Source organism: Carassius gibelio, chromosome B25, assembly GCF_023724105.1.
Source record: "Carassius gibelio isolate Cgi1373 ecotype wild population from Czech Republic chromosome B25, carGib1.2-hapl.c, whole genome shotgun sequence".
NCBI classification, from domain to species: domain Eukaryota; kingdom Metazoa; phylum Chordata; class Actinopteri; order Cypriniformes; family Cyprinidae; genus Carassius; species Carassius gibelio.
The window spans coordinates 20,922,666-20,936,808 of record NC_068420.1 but is presented as its reverse complement, the minus strand read 5'-3'; the positions used below and the strand labels follow the sequence as shown (position 1 = coordinate 20,936,808).

General features: G+C 40.9%; 3 protein-coding genes across 3 annotated transcripts; all 3 read left to right on the top strand.

Moving 5' to 3' along the window:
- The first annotated feature begins 298 nt into the window (after positions 1-298).
- Positions 299-759, top strand: LOC128014414 (histone H2B). The gene has a single exon (XM_052597999.1). It carries the CDS (start codon positions 340-342, stop codon positions 712-714), a length of 375 nt encoding a protein of 124 aa, XP_052453959.1. The 5' UTR covers positions 299-339; the 3' UTR covers positions 715-759.
- A 1,422-nt stretch (positions 760-2,181) lies between these two features.
- On the top strand, positions 2,182-2,691 carry LOC128014397 (histone H2A-like). The gene has a single exon (XM_052597981.1). The coding sequence runs from the start codon at positions 2,230-2,232 to the stop codon at positions 2,614-2,616; it is 387 nt and encodes a 128-aa protein (XP_052453941.1). The 5' UTR covers positions 2,182-2,229; the 3' UTR covers positions 2,617-2,691.
- A 756-nt stretch (positions 2,692-3,447) lies between these two features.
- Positions 3,448-4,128, top strand: LOC128014388 (histone H3-like). Its single transcript, XM_052597970.1, has one exon. It carries the CDS (start codon positions 3,598-3,600, stop codon positions 4,006-4,008), a length of 411 nt encoding a protein of 136 aa, XP_052453930.1. The 5' UTR covers positions 3,448-3,597; the 3' UTR covers positions 4,009-4,128.
- Positions 4,129-14,143: the final 10,015 nt, after the last annotated feature.

Below are 14,143 nucleotides of genomic sequence, written 5' to 3'. Positions count from 1 at the left end.
TAAATGGAAGTCGTGTTAATTTATTGTGCAAAACAATGAAAATATTTAATTTATCTCCTTAATCGTTGTGTTTATCACACGTTTTGAGCGGGAAAGTGAGACAAAGAAGCGTGTGTGGGAGGAGACCGGAAGCAGTCAGATTTAGAAGGCTGTGATTGGTTGATGTTACTGTCCAGCCCGCCGATTTCTAACCAATGAAATATGTTTCTGTTATTCATTGTGCGAAAGACCCAATCAGGGAACAGCAGCCAGCCCTCTGAAATTAGCATGAGCATTCCATAAATCCCGGGTCAATGATTTTAAACACTTATTGTGTTGTTCTACTTACCTTGAACTAACATGCCTGAACCAGCGAAGTCCGCTCCTAAGAAGGGCTCCAAGAAGGCCGTCACCAAGACCGCCGCTAAAGGAGGAAAGAAGCGCAGAAAGTCCAGGAAGGAGAGCTACGCTATCTACGTGTACAAAGTGCTGAAGCAGGTCCATCCTGACACCGGCATCTCTTCGAAGGCGATGGGGATCATGAACTCTTTCGTCAACGACATCTTCGAGCGCATCGCCGGTGAGTCGTCTCGTCTCGCTCACTACAACAAGCGCTCCACCATCACCTCGAGAGAGATCCAGACCGCCGTGCGTCTGCTGCTGCCCGGAGAGCTGGCCAAACACGCCGTGTCTGAGGGCACCAAGGCCGTCACCAAGTACACCAGCTCCAAGTAGATCTCCGATCCGACTCCGAGACCCAAAGGCTCTTTTAAGAGCCACCCATCTCATCACTTAAAGAGCTTACAGTATATAATAGTCATTGGCTATATCTAAAGTATGCATATTTGGCCGATAAGACCCGTTGTTCTACACCGCAGTCCTATATCACGGTGGTAACGGTTTTTGAGATAGTTCTGTAAAAGACTAAGGTAATTTGGGGTTTGAACTCTGTATGTGACCAATGGGCTTGATTTGTTCTTCTGTGTAATTCTATGATTCTGATGACTTTGATTTCAATGCTTTTTGGGCATTTAAGAGTATATAAAGTGTTTTTTTTTTTTTTTTTTTTGTATTTAACACAATGGAGTCTAAAATAAATGTACGGTATATTAAAAGTTTCCATTGATTGCGTCGTGATTACAGATTCAGTGCTTTAAGTGTGTGTGTGTGTGTGTGTGTATATATTTGATCCCATCCCGAGGTAACAACATACTATATTGAAGGGGTTTTACATCCAGCAGCCAACAGACGACCTTATAAAAAAAAAAAAAAAAAAAAAAATCCTTTTATTAGTTTTTGGATTTGCTTGAGCAGCGCTAGAAAGAGCTACTGAACATAAATAAAATGTGCAAAAGGATTTTGAAAAAATACCCCTAGAAAGAGCTACTGCAATACTTCATTAGCTTGCGTCTGACCTGCAGCGATATCATTCAGGCTTGGTGGGGTGTCAGCCAGCGAGTCATCTGATTCTGACCGTGTTCTTTTAGTACTCTGAGCCAGGAGAGCATATCAAGTGTTATTCACTGTATTTGTATTTTTACCGAGCCGAGTGAGCGCGTTTCACACGGCGAAAGCGATGCACGCGCTTTTCACTTGTAAAACTCAAGGCTGTAGGGGTAGTCTCTGCTCTCGGTGGGACGTGAATTGTGAAGGGCGCTCTGAAAACCGGCAGCGCAGGCAAAGGAATAAAACCTCTATTAAAACAGATGTCCAAATGAGCGTACCGGTACGCTAAAAGCACGTTTTGGGCGCACGGAGAGGTGGCGGTACGCTCAAGCGCTATATTTGGAAGTTGCGGTACTGATTACCGACCCACTTAAAGCACTGAACAGATTGCTGGATAAAATTTCCGATTAAACATTATTGAAAGGAGTGCTATTCAATACAGACTTGATTTGAAAGGAACATCAAGAGCAACCGTTTTTATCAAACTTTGTGAACGTGTGATCTTATACATTTGTTATCTTGCCGTTATTTTATCATCTGTTGTACTTAATCACGTGTTTTATTTGCAAATAAATGCATATTCGTTTTCTGCGTGTATAATATTTTTATTTTTTACAACATTAAAAGGAAAGCGTGGTAGAGAGGGGCGGGGCTTGGAGTTTTGAGGGGCTTTCAGTGATTGGTTTACAGCTGTGACAGATTCTGACCAATAGACGACGATCGCAGTCTCTTATAAACCGATCGGCAAACCACGACTCCAACATGTCTGCGTTGATTTGCAGTTTATACAACAATAGTTGAATAATGAGCGGCAGAGGTAAAACCGGCGGGAAGGCCAGGGCGAAGGCTAAGACTCGCTCCTCCAGAGCAGGTCTGCAGTTCCCCGTCGGTCGTGTTCACAGACTTCTCCGCAAAGGGAATTACGGCGAGCGCGTCGGTGCCGGTGCTCCGGTGTATCTGGCCGCTGTGCTCGAGTATCTGACGGCTGAGATCCTGGAGCTGGCCGGAAACGCCGCTCGGGACAACAAGAAGACCCGCATCATCCCCCGTCACCTGCAGCTGGCGGTGCGCAACGACGAGGAGCTCAACAAACTCCTGGGCGGAGTGACCATCGCTCAGGGCGGCGTGCTGCCCAACATCCAGGCCGTGCTGCTGCCCAAGAAGACCGAGAAACCCGCCAAAACCAAGTGAACACGAGAGAACACAACACTCACAAAGGCTCTTTTCAGAGCCACACACTTCCCCTTAAAGAGCAGCTTGACAATATACATGTGTACCTCTTTATTTCTTTTACATGTGTATCTAAAGAACACACGAGTGTTGAGCGAATTGATACGGTTTATATTCAGTCCTGTAGCGGACCCATACAGCAAGCAGTTTCGTCCCAGAACCGGCCCACATCTGGCACGCGTTTATCTCATGCTAAAGCGACTCACAAATAAAGACTATGGAAGTAATCAAAAGCGCAATGATGCACAAGTGCTATGACGAGTTTCGGTTATATTAATGAAGCACATATGTTTGCTGTAGCAACGGACAGAATGGAAAAAGAATAGAGCAAGCTAGTGTTCGAGGTCTTTTTTGCCTTTGGTGATTGTTTAATAAATGAAAACAATACAAAAAGATTAGAAAGCTAGTTAGATTTTGTATATATTTTTAAGAATAGAGTTAGAATAGAAGGTAACATAAAGACGGAAGAGATGTGTTTTTAGATTTTTTATTATTTTGTACTGTGTACTCAATTCAAGTGTTAGTGGAGCAACACAAAATGATCCTCAAATGAAAACAAAAAAACAAAAAAAACGTGTCACTGCAATAAGGAAGATAATTGACCATTTTAAAACATTTATGGTAACATTCTTCACCCCACTGTCACGTGTAGTGTAAATTACATCTGACTAACATCGGCCTTTTGATGATCATATTTGTAAAAGGAAACAAAAAAGGGTCATGAGGGACTGGAGAACTTTTGAGCGGGAAACCCAGACTGTTGCTGTCTGTTCGAAAACAGGAAACGCACTGTCATTGGCCGCCTCGCGCTGTGACGTAAACACAATAGCCAATCCAATGCCGCCGGGGACGCACCGCCCAATGCTGCAGGAGATATTAAAAATCCCCTGCAAAAGCGTCTGATCATTCTGTTGAAGAGATCAACACAGGAAACTCGAGAAAATGGCAAGAACCAAGCAAACCGCCCGTAAATCCACCGGAGGTAAAGCCCCGAGGAAGCAGCTCGCCACCAAAGCCGCCCGTAAGAGCGCTCCGGCCACCGGCGGCGTCAAGAAGCCTCACCGCTACAGGCCCGGCACCGTGGCTCTGCGAGAGATCCGTCGCTACCAGAAGTCCACCGAGCTGCTGATCCGCAAGCTGCCCTTCCAGCGTCTGGTGCGAGAGATCGCTCAGGACTTCAAGACGGACCTGCGCTTCCAGAGCTCCGCCGTCATGGCCCTGCAGGAGTCCAGCGAGGCTTATCTGGTCGGTCTGTTCGAGGACACCAACCTGTGCGCCATCCACGCCAAGAGAGTCACCATCATGCCCAAAGACATCCAGCTGGCCCGCCGCATCCGTGGAGAGCGCGCTTAAACGCACCCCTCCTCCTAAACACAAAGGCTCTTTTAAGAGCCGCCTCAATTTGTCTAACAAAGAGCAGTTATCTGAATTTCTGTAAAACAAGCTGTGTACAATGTACATAAACTTATTTTTTTTTTTAATGTTTATTCTGTAATTTAAAATTTTCAATTAAAATAATCGCAAACTTATCAAAATGTGTCATTCTAACGTTACCTTCCACATCATTTTACAAGAATTGCCCCGTTTGATCTTTCCTGAGGGCAGCCACTGGCTCATGCAGATGACATCTCTCACAATAATGCTACAGCGACGACACCTCAGGGAAGCAGAATATATATACAGGTGCTGGTCATATAGTTAGAATATCATCAAAAAGTTAATTCCACTAATTACATTCAAAAAGTGAAACTTGTGTATTGTATTCATTCATTACACACAGACCAATATATTTAAATTGTTTATTTTTTATTTTTTTTTGATGATTATAACTGACAACTAAGAAAAAAACAAATTCAGTATCTCAGGAAATTAGAGTATTACTTAAGGCCAAAACAAAGAAAGGATTTTTTAGAAATCTTGGGCAACTAAAAAGTATGAGCATGTACAGCACTCAATACTTGGTTTGGGCTCCTTCTGTCTGTATGACTGCAGTAATGCGGCGTGGCATGGAGTGGATCAGTCTGTGGCACTGCTCAGGTGTTATGAGAGCCCAGGTTGCTCTGATAGTGGCCTTCAGCTCTTCTGTATTCTTTGGTCTGGTATATTGAATCTTCCTCTTCACAATACCCAACAGATTTTGTATGGGGTTGAGGTCAGGCGAGTTTGGTGACCAATTGGTGACCACAAGAACGAGATAATTTCTGCCGCAGTGCTGAGTATAACAACAAGAGTAACACTACGTTTAATTTTTTACGGCTCCCATCGTTTCAAAAGAATCGGTTCGTTCGCGAACGTAACAACTCTAGTGGCAAAAATAAAATGAGTAAAATAAAAAATATTTAAGACACATTTTACGGCAGACTACATGAAAGTGTACCCCTGTCTTGTAAGTGTCAAACATAATGACAGTCTTGCTCGCTGCACTATCTGTAACTGCGACTTCAGCAGTGCCCATGGCGGGTTAAATGATTGCAAAAGGCAAGTTGAGGGGAGTTGACAAGTTTCATTTCATGTGCATATTATTCAGGCTAGTTGCAAAGACATGAAAACAACATATTCCTTAGACCTGTTTAAAGTTGCAATGGAAAATAAATAAAGGCAGTTGACATAAATAGTATAAGCACCTTATATAAATAGTAAATGTAAATTAGCATATGCTAATTTTTTGAGATAGGAATTTGGGGTTTTCATGAGCTGTATGCCAAAATCATCAGTATTAAAACAATAAAAGACCTGAAATATTTCAGTTGGTATGCAATTAATCTTAAATATATGAAAGTTTAATATTTATTATTACATTATGGAAAATAATGAACTTTTATCACAATATGCTAATTTTTTTAGAAGGACCTGTATCTCAGTTCTTCCATTCAGATAGGCAAAGTCACACTGAGAAGGTGACTACAGCTGAGATGCATTTCACATCTTTTATTGTGGAACATAACCTGCCATTCCATGCGTGTAGGCACACAGGAAAGTTATTTAAGAAAATATTTCCTGACTCTGAGATTGCAAAAAATTATGCCTGCTCTTCCACTAAGACGGCAGCTATGATGAACCTGGCTCTGGAACCTGAGTGTTTAGAGGATTTGTACAAGTTAATTGTACAAGCTATTTGTACACCGGCAGTGAAGGATTCAAGAAGGTGTAACTATTGTGTTGTGTTTGTGGAAGAGGAAAAAATAAATCTACAAGTTTTTCAACTTTTGTTTGTGACTTCAAATTTACTGGTACCCATGTGTGGCTATTCTCTACAACTACAAATTCCACTGTCCCAGACGCACAGTTGCTGTGTGGATCGAGTGGCCCATGGTGAGGGTGGGGTTACGGTATGGGCAAGCGTATGTTATGGACAATGAACACAGCTGCATTTCATTGATTTTGAATGTACAGAGATACTGTGATGAGATCCTGAGGCCCATTGTTGTGCCATTCATTCACGACCATCACCTCATGTTGCAGCATGATAAAGCATGACCCCATGTTGCAAGGATCTGTACACAATTCCTGGAAGCTGAAAACATCTCAGTTCTTGCATGGCCAGCATACTCACTGGACATGTCACCCATTGAGCATGTTTGGGATGCTTTGGATTGGTGTATACAACAGCGTGTTCCGGTTCCAAACATTATACAGCAACTTCGCACAACCATTGAAGAGGAGTGGACCAACCAACATTCCACAGGCCACAATCACACCAGATACACGCTGGTTTTCAGAGCTAAAAACACCACTAATTGTTTTTGCTTAGCTACATGAACTGATTATTTCATGTGTTATAGCTTTATGAGAGATATCTTTAGATCGGACCAATGGATTAGAGTTTGGGCTATTTTTAATCTGGAGAATATTCTGCAAATAATGATATATGCATGTTTCAGGAAGTTTCAAGCAAAATCGCCACATGGAAGCTACATTAAATTTTTGGGCTAAACTTCATGCTGCCTGTGCATATTCTGATTTTGGACTCTGATATTTTTGACATCAAGTTTGAGATATTATTTGACATTGTGCACATGGCACAAAACAAACAAACAAACAAACAACAACAAAAAAAAACATTGTAAATTATGGTTATTATTGTTTTTATTATTATTATTTGTCATTTATCAGCAAATAACTTGGGACTGCTTTTGGAGTTAATCAAAGTGGCGGTCATTGTAAAGCTCTGACTCCGAGCTTTCAAATGTTATCCATTTTTTGTTGATCAAGACAGAGGTTGGAAAAATTGGATTTAATAATATTGTCGCCCATGGTACGCATCAGTTTAGGGGACTGCTCAGTGCTCGTAAAGAGTTGATAAAAAAAATTACATTCATTAAAAGGTGAGATTCTACGCTTTAAAATGATACCTATTTTGAGTTGTGCAGTACTTTCCAGTTGTGTTTTTTAATCTGATCAAGTGTTTACATGTTTTCTCGCTCAGATTACAAAAGGATTAAACCTCCCCTCTCAATCAGAAATTTGAGTCGGATCTGGCCAATTCAATCCAATTGACATGTTTACAAGTGACTTATTTATTCAGATTGGGCTTCTAGTCCTATTATGATCGGATTAGTGGGGTCCATGTAAATCTGAATTGTCAACAACACTGGTTACTCCAACTCCGTTATCAACAGAATTACCCATTACAACTTCAACTTGGCCTTCATCAGGTAAGTTACTTCATGGAGTTCACATGGAGCACTGACAGGAATGTTGTCACCAGAAACCCACATCGCAAACGGACTTGGCCCACATGTGGCCTCAAGCTGGTACTGCTGGCCTAATGTCAGCAATGGCATGTACCCTTTCAGCCAGAGCTGGGCCATGTGTGGCAATCACAGCACGGCGGGGATCCGGCAAACAGTATCTGTGCCGATTGTTGATGGGAGGAGTGTCGCCCAGATCAGTCCAGTAATATCTGGCCCAAATTAGGCTAAGATTTGGCAGCATATTATGTGACCCATGATAAACAAGATGAATACAATATTGCATGATAATGGTTAAATGATCACAGACATTTTAATGAAGTGTAGTATTGTTAAAATGAAGTCTTTGAAATGGCAAGTCAAAACACAATGATACATTATCATTTCAAAATTAAACAAATCAGTCAAGTGTATTAAACATCACTTAATTATAATTTTAATACATTTTATATTATATTATATTTATATTATTCATGGTATGAATACTCGTAGAATCCTTGCATGAAAATAGGGAGAGAGAGATCATTCTGTGATATGTTTCTCCTTCCTCTGTGGCTATGGTAACAATTAAAAAATGTGCCATTAAAAAGTTTTACAACAAGTTTTACGGCAGCGATATCAAACGCTCATTGGCTCGCACTGGTTTCGCTATAGATTGCGACATGCCGTGTTTCTGGTGATGCATGTTTTGAATGAGAAACACACTCAAACACACTCACTCTTTATTGGTTGATTTGTTCTTTATAAAAATAAACATAAAAATCAATGCAATACATTTTAATATTGCACAGTTATATGATGTGTGGGTTTTAAGTCAGATTTTCTATTCAGTTTAATGTACTTTATTGGCATAGTTTGTGTGTACATTCCCAGACAGCAAGCAGTGTCATTCCAGATCTGGCCCACATGTAGCCCGCATGGATTTCAAGCAGGCCAGATGTGGGCCAACACTATGTTGCTGTCTGGTTTACCAAAGCATGTTGCAAAATTAATAATTGCGATTATAGTAATATAAAGGGCAATAATATGAAACATTAAGATTCTGTATTGGGTCTGGACTATATAAGGCTCAGGTGTGGCTCAGATTTGATAATTCTGGTTTACTTAAAGGGTTAGTTCATAGAAAAATGAAAATTAGGTCATTAATGACTCACCCTCATGTTGTTCCAAACCAGTAAGACCTCTGTTTATCTTTGGAACACAGTTTAAGATATTTTATATTTAGTCTGAGAGCTTTCTGTCCCTACATTTAAACTGTGTGTATGGTGTCCATGTCCAGAAAGGTGATAAAAACATATTTGAAGTAGTCCATGTGACATCAGGTCCATTAGACTTTGGAACACAGACACACAGAGTGTATGAAGCGAACTGATTCTTTTGATGATTGACTTTGAACTGATTCTGTGCTAATGTTATGAGCGCTGGTAAACCGAAGGCTTGAATCAAGGGCAATCATCGCCAATGATGTCATTACTTCGAGCGCAAAAGAACCGGTGAACCATTTTCTTCAACAGGTTTATTGAATCGAACTGTCCGGAAGAACCAGTTTGTGGAAAAGAACCGAACAACCCATCACTACTGGTGATCTGAAAACCGATGCAACCGGTTCTTGACGATGTATGTATCAGGCGTCTTGAGAGGCAACATACATTGAGACGACGTATATATCAGGCATCTTGTGAGGCCGCATACATTGAGACGATGTATGTATCATGCGTTGTGAGAGGCGACTTACATTGAGATGACGTATATATCAGGCATCTTGTGAGGCCGCATACATTGAGACGATGTATACATGAGGCGTCTTGAGAGACGACGTACATTGAGACGACGTATATATCAGGCGTCTTGTGAGGCCGTATACATTGAGACAATGTATGTATCATGCGTCGTGAGAGGCGACTTACATTGAGATGACGTATATATCAGGTGTCTTGTGAGGCCGCATACATTGAGACCATGCATATATGAGGCGTCTTGTGAGGTAACGTACATTGAGACGACGTATATATGAGGCATCTTGAGGGGCGATGTACATTGAGACGACGTATATATCAGGGGTTTGTGAGGCAAAAAACATTGAGACGACGTATATATCAGGCGTGTTGTGAGGCAGCATACATTGAGACGATGTATGTATCATGCGTCTTGAGAGGTGACGTACATTGAGACGACGTATATATCAGATGTCTTATGAGGCCGCATACATTGAGACCATGCATATATGAGGCGTCTTGTGAGGCAACGTACATTGAGACAACGTATATATCAGGCGTCTTGTGAGACGACGTACATTGAGACGATGTATACATCAGGCGTCTTGTGATGAGACGTACATTGATACAACGTATACATCAGGCGTCTTGTGAGACGACGTACATTGAGACGATGTATACATCAGGCGTCTTGTGAGACGACGTACATTGAGACGATGTATACATCAGGCGTCTTGTGATGAGACGTACATTGATACAACGTATACATCAGGCGTCTTGTGATGAGACGTACATTGAGACAACGTATATATCAGGCGTCTTGTGATGAGACGTACATTGAGACAACGTATATATCAGGCGTCTTGTGAGACGACGTACATTGAGACGACGTATATATCAGGCATCTTGTGAGGCGACGTACATTGAGACGATGTACATATCTGGCGTCTTGTGAGACGACGTACATTGAGACGACGTATATATCAGGCATCTTGTGAGGCGACGTACCTCGTTCAGACGTACTTAGGACACATACTATTTTTGATACATTTCTTATGTATGCCATCGTCACGTCGCCGCCTATGATGGGTTCCAACAGTGACGTGACCGTGACGTCGCCGCAGGTCTGTCGTCTGCCCTCCCTATCAATCCCATTCAAAAATGGACATGGACTGACGGCGATGGAACGGTCGACTGCTCCTTCTCCTGCTAAGCATTTGATCTGTCACTCCTCATACTCCCCAAGATTACATTTTATACTATATGGATACATTGCAGTAAGGAAAGACAGAAGCGGAGGTGGGGGAAGAGGGTGTGCTACATTTATAAACAGGGAATACCATATAGAATAATAGATGATAGGAATAAACAGGAATATATAACAGTGAAGGTATGGATGAAGAAGGCAGTATGCCAGAAAGCTGGAAAGAAGCGATAATTGTACCAATAGAGAAACCTGGTAAGGATGACAGCAAACCAGAAAACTATAGGCCTATAGCACTGACATCGCACATTGGTAAGATAATTGAATGAATGATAAATGAAAGATTAATACATTTTCTGGAAGCTAAGAGCTTAATAACTTTGTGCCAATGTAGTTTTAGGAAAGAAAGGTGCACGATGGACGCAATAATATGCTTTGAGGATGAAGTGAGAAAAGCCCAAATAAACAAGGAAGCAGTGGTGGGTGTATTTTTTGATGTTGAGAAGGCTTATTACATGCTCTGGAGGGAGGGCCTCTTAAAGAAAATGCATTTATTGGGCAGTGACGGATCTAGATTTTTTCCTGGGATGGCAAACGGGTAGCATTAGGTTTCAGGAGGAGGGGTCATGGACATTATCCATAATTTAAAATGTTACAGTTTTCATTGATTGTGTTTTGTTCTCTACACTATATTACATGGAGTGGAAGTCAAATCAGAGATGTAGCTGGGTTTTTGAATGGTGTGGGTCTTAATTTGTGAATTGTGGACCCCTTCTCTGTGTAATCAGTGAGCTAGACTAGGCAAGGCAAGTTTATTTATATAGCACATTTCGTACACAATGGTAATTCAAAGTGCTTAACATAAAGTAAAATAATCATGAAGAAAAATAATAACAAACATAAAAACAAGCTATTTTAAAACTTTGGAAATGATTTAAAAATTGACTTATTTAAAATAAATTTAAAACAGTTAAAAACAGAAAATGATTTTACATAAAATTCAGTGAATACGTAAAATACAGTGCAATCGGTTCGGACATTGCACAGTGCTCATTCAATAGATGCACAGCTAAATGTTAAATTTAAATGTGACTAGTGTTTTAGCACATCTGATCTCTTCTGGAAGCTGATTCCAACTGCGGGAGGCATAATAACTAAAGGCAGACTCCCCTTGTTTTGTGTGAACCCTTGGTATTTGTAACTGACTCGATCCTTATGATCTGAGTGCTCTGTTAGGTTTATATTCAGTGAACATATCTGCAATATATTTAGGTCCTAGGTCATTGAGTGATTTATAAATGAGCAAAAGTACTTTAAAATCAATCCTAAATGTAACTGGAAGCCAGTGTAAGGACCTGAGGACTGGTGTGATATGCTCAGATTTTCTGGTTCTAGTCAGAATCTTGGCAGCAGCGTTCTGGATGAGCTGCAGCTGTCTAATGGTCTTTTTGGGAAGGCCGGTGAGGAGCCCATTACAATAGTCCACCCTGCTGGTGATAAAGGCTAAAAAAAGTTTCTCCAAGTCTTGACTGGAAACAAATATCTAATTCTTGCAATGTTTTTAGATGACAGTATGCTGTTTTAGTTACTGCTTTGACTACTGAAACTAAGGTCTGTCTCCAGAATCACACCACGATTCCTGAACTGATTTTTAGTTGTTTGACCCCTAGAGTCAAGGTATGCATTCACCATGAAAACTTCATCTTTGTTTCAAAATGAAATAACTTTTTTTCCTTGTTTAATTGAACAATGTTCTGGCACATCCAACTATTAATTTCACCAATACATTGGCAGTGGGCTGTATCAATGGGGCTGTAGTCATTTGGAGACAACGCTAGGTAAATCTGGGTATCATCAGCTGTGATAGGCAATTTGGTTCTTTCTCATTATTTGACTTAATGGAAGCATATACAGGCTAAACAAGAGCGGTGCAAGAATTGACCCTTGTGGGACTCCGCATGTCATGGACGTCCACTTAGACTTATTGCTCTCCTAGACTCACATAATAGCCTCTCCCTTCTAAGTATGATCTGAACCATTTGAGTACCATCCCAGAAAGCCTGACCCAGTTTTCCAGTCTCTCTAGTAGTATGTTATGATCGACATTGTCAAACGCAGCACTGAGATCTAGCAATACCAGCACCGATATTTTGCCAGAGTCACAATTTAAGCGAATATCATTTATTATATTAATGAGTGCCATTTCTGTGCTGTGATGCGGTTGGAAACCAGATTGAAAATTGTTCAGGTATCCATTTGAGTTTAAGGGTGCTTTCACACTTGGTTCACTTGCCTGGTCCGAACCCGAGTTCGGTTTCTCCTCCCTCCCCCTGCCCCCGCTGGACTGTGTTCATATTATAATATTTGAGTCCGAACCGCAGTTCGCTTGCGTCATCAAGCCAGCAGCTGTTTACCCCGCTGCTTGGTAAGGACAGCGCAGGAGAAGGCACAAATGCATAACATTACTCTCTGCACTCTTATGTTTTACGTTTTTGAACTGTTCGTTTTGTTGATAAAGCTACGGTACATAACGGCACTTGTGTCTGTCTTACGAATTTACTGAAAATACTCTAAAGAATGTTGAAGGCGAACATAAATGAGATGTACAGCTCTCTGCTTGCAGCGCGTCAGTCACGCTTATCAGGAAAGTGAGTGAAACACACACACAAACACATATTCTCATAAAAGTAATTTGTCATTAAAAGCAGTTCACTTCTGCAATTTGGTACGATTGCATTCACATAAGGAGCGAACCGTACCAGAGTTCAAATTAAGTATACCCCAGACCCCCGTTTTTAAGCGGACACGGGTACGGTTCGCGGTTGAGCATCCGAGTACGGAAGACAGCGTTCACATCATCCAAACGAACCAAATTCTGACGTCAATCGACCCCGGGTGAGCACCAAAAGTGCTAGTGTGAAAGCACCCTAACCCTACCTTTTCTATAATTTTGCCTATAAAAGGAAGATATTGGTCTATAATTGCTCAAAATGGTGTTACCAAGATGTTCTTTTTCAGGAGGGGCTTAACAACTGCAGTTTTCAGGGAGTTTTGAAATGTCCCAGAAAGAAGTGATTTCTAAGAGATCTGCTTCTAAACAATTAAGCACATTTTTGAAAAAAGATGTGGGAAGTGTGTCAAGATAGCAGGTTGACAATTTTAGGTGATTCTATTCTATTTCTTCCTAAATTTTGCTATCAATTGCTTCCAAAGTAGACATAGTACCTTTTTGATATTGTGGCCAAATCTGTTTGACCTCTGCATTACTTGAGGATGTGCCAATAGCCTTCCTGATATTGATGATCTTCTCAGAAAAGAAGGAAGCAAACTCATTGCATTTTCTGTCTGAGAGCATTTCACTGGGAATCTGACTTGGGGGATTTGTCAGCCTCTCAACAGTGGCAAAAAGAGTACGAGTGCTTTTTAAGTTAATGTTTATAAGGTTTTAGAAGATATTCTGTCTAGTTTTGTCTATTTTCACATTAAAAGCATGAAAGCTGTCTTTATAGATGTTATAGTGAATTTCAAGTTTCGTCTTCCTCCACATCCGCTCTGCTTTTCTGCATTGTCTTTTCATAGTCTGAACTGCTGTTGATCTTCTCCAAACTGATTTCTGTCTGTTTGTTTTCTTACTGACTATTATTGTTGCAATATCATCAATAACATTCTTAACTTTTGAGTTAAAGGAATCAAGGAGAATATCAACAGAGTCTGCAGAAATGCTTGGTGTTAAAGATATAGCCTCCGTAAATAGTACACTTGTGTTCTCGTTTATGCATCTCCTTCTGACAGAGACAGATCTAGATTCAGTAATAGCAGACGATGAAATGTACAGACCCCTACTGATGATTAGTGTGTCCACCTTTGTGTGTGGGTCC

Excerpts from the sequence above, each read along its gene's own strand:
- LOC128014414 (XM_052597999.1), top strand. The coding sequence starts at position 340 with ATGCCTGAACCAGCGAAGTCCGCTCCTAAGAAGGGCTCCAAGAAGGCC.
- LOC128014397 (XM_052597981.1), top strand. The coding sequence starts at position 2,230 with ATGAGCGGCAGAGGTAAAACCGGCGGGAAGGCCAGGGCGAAGGCTAAG.
- LOC128014388 (XM_052597970.1), top strand. The coding sequence starts at position 3,598 with ATGGCAAGAACCAAGCAAACCGCCCGTAAATCCACCGGAGGTAAAGCC.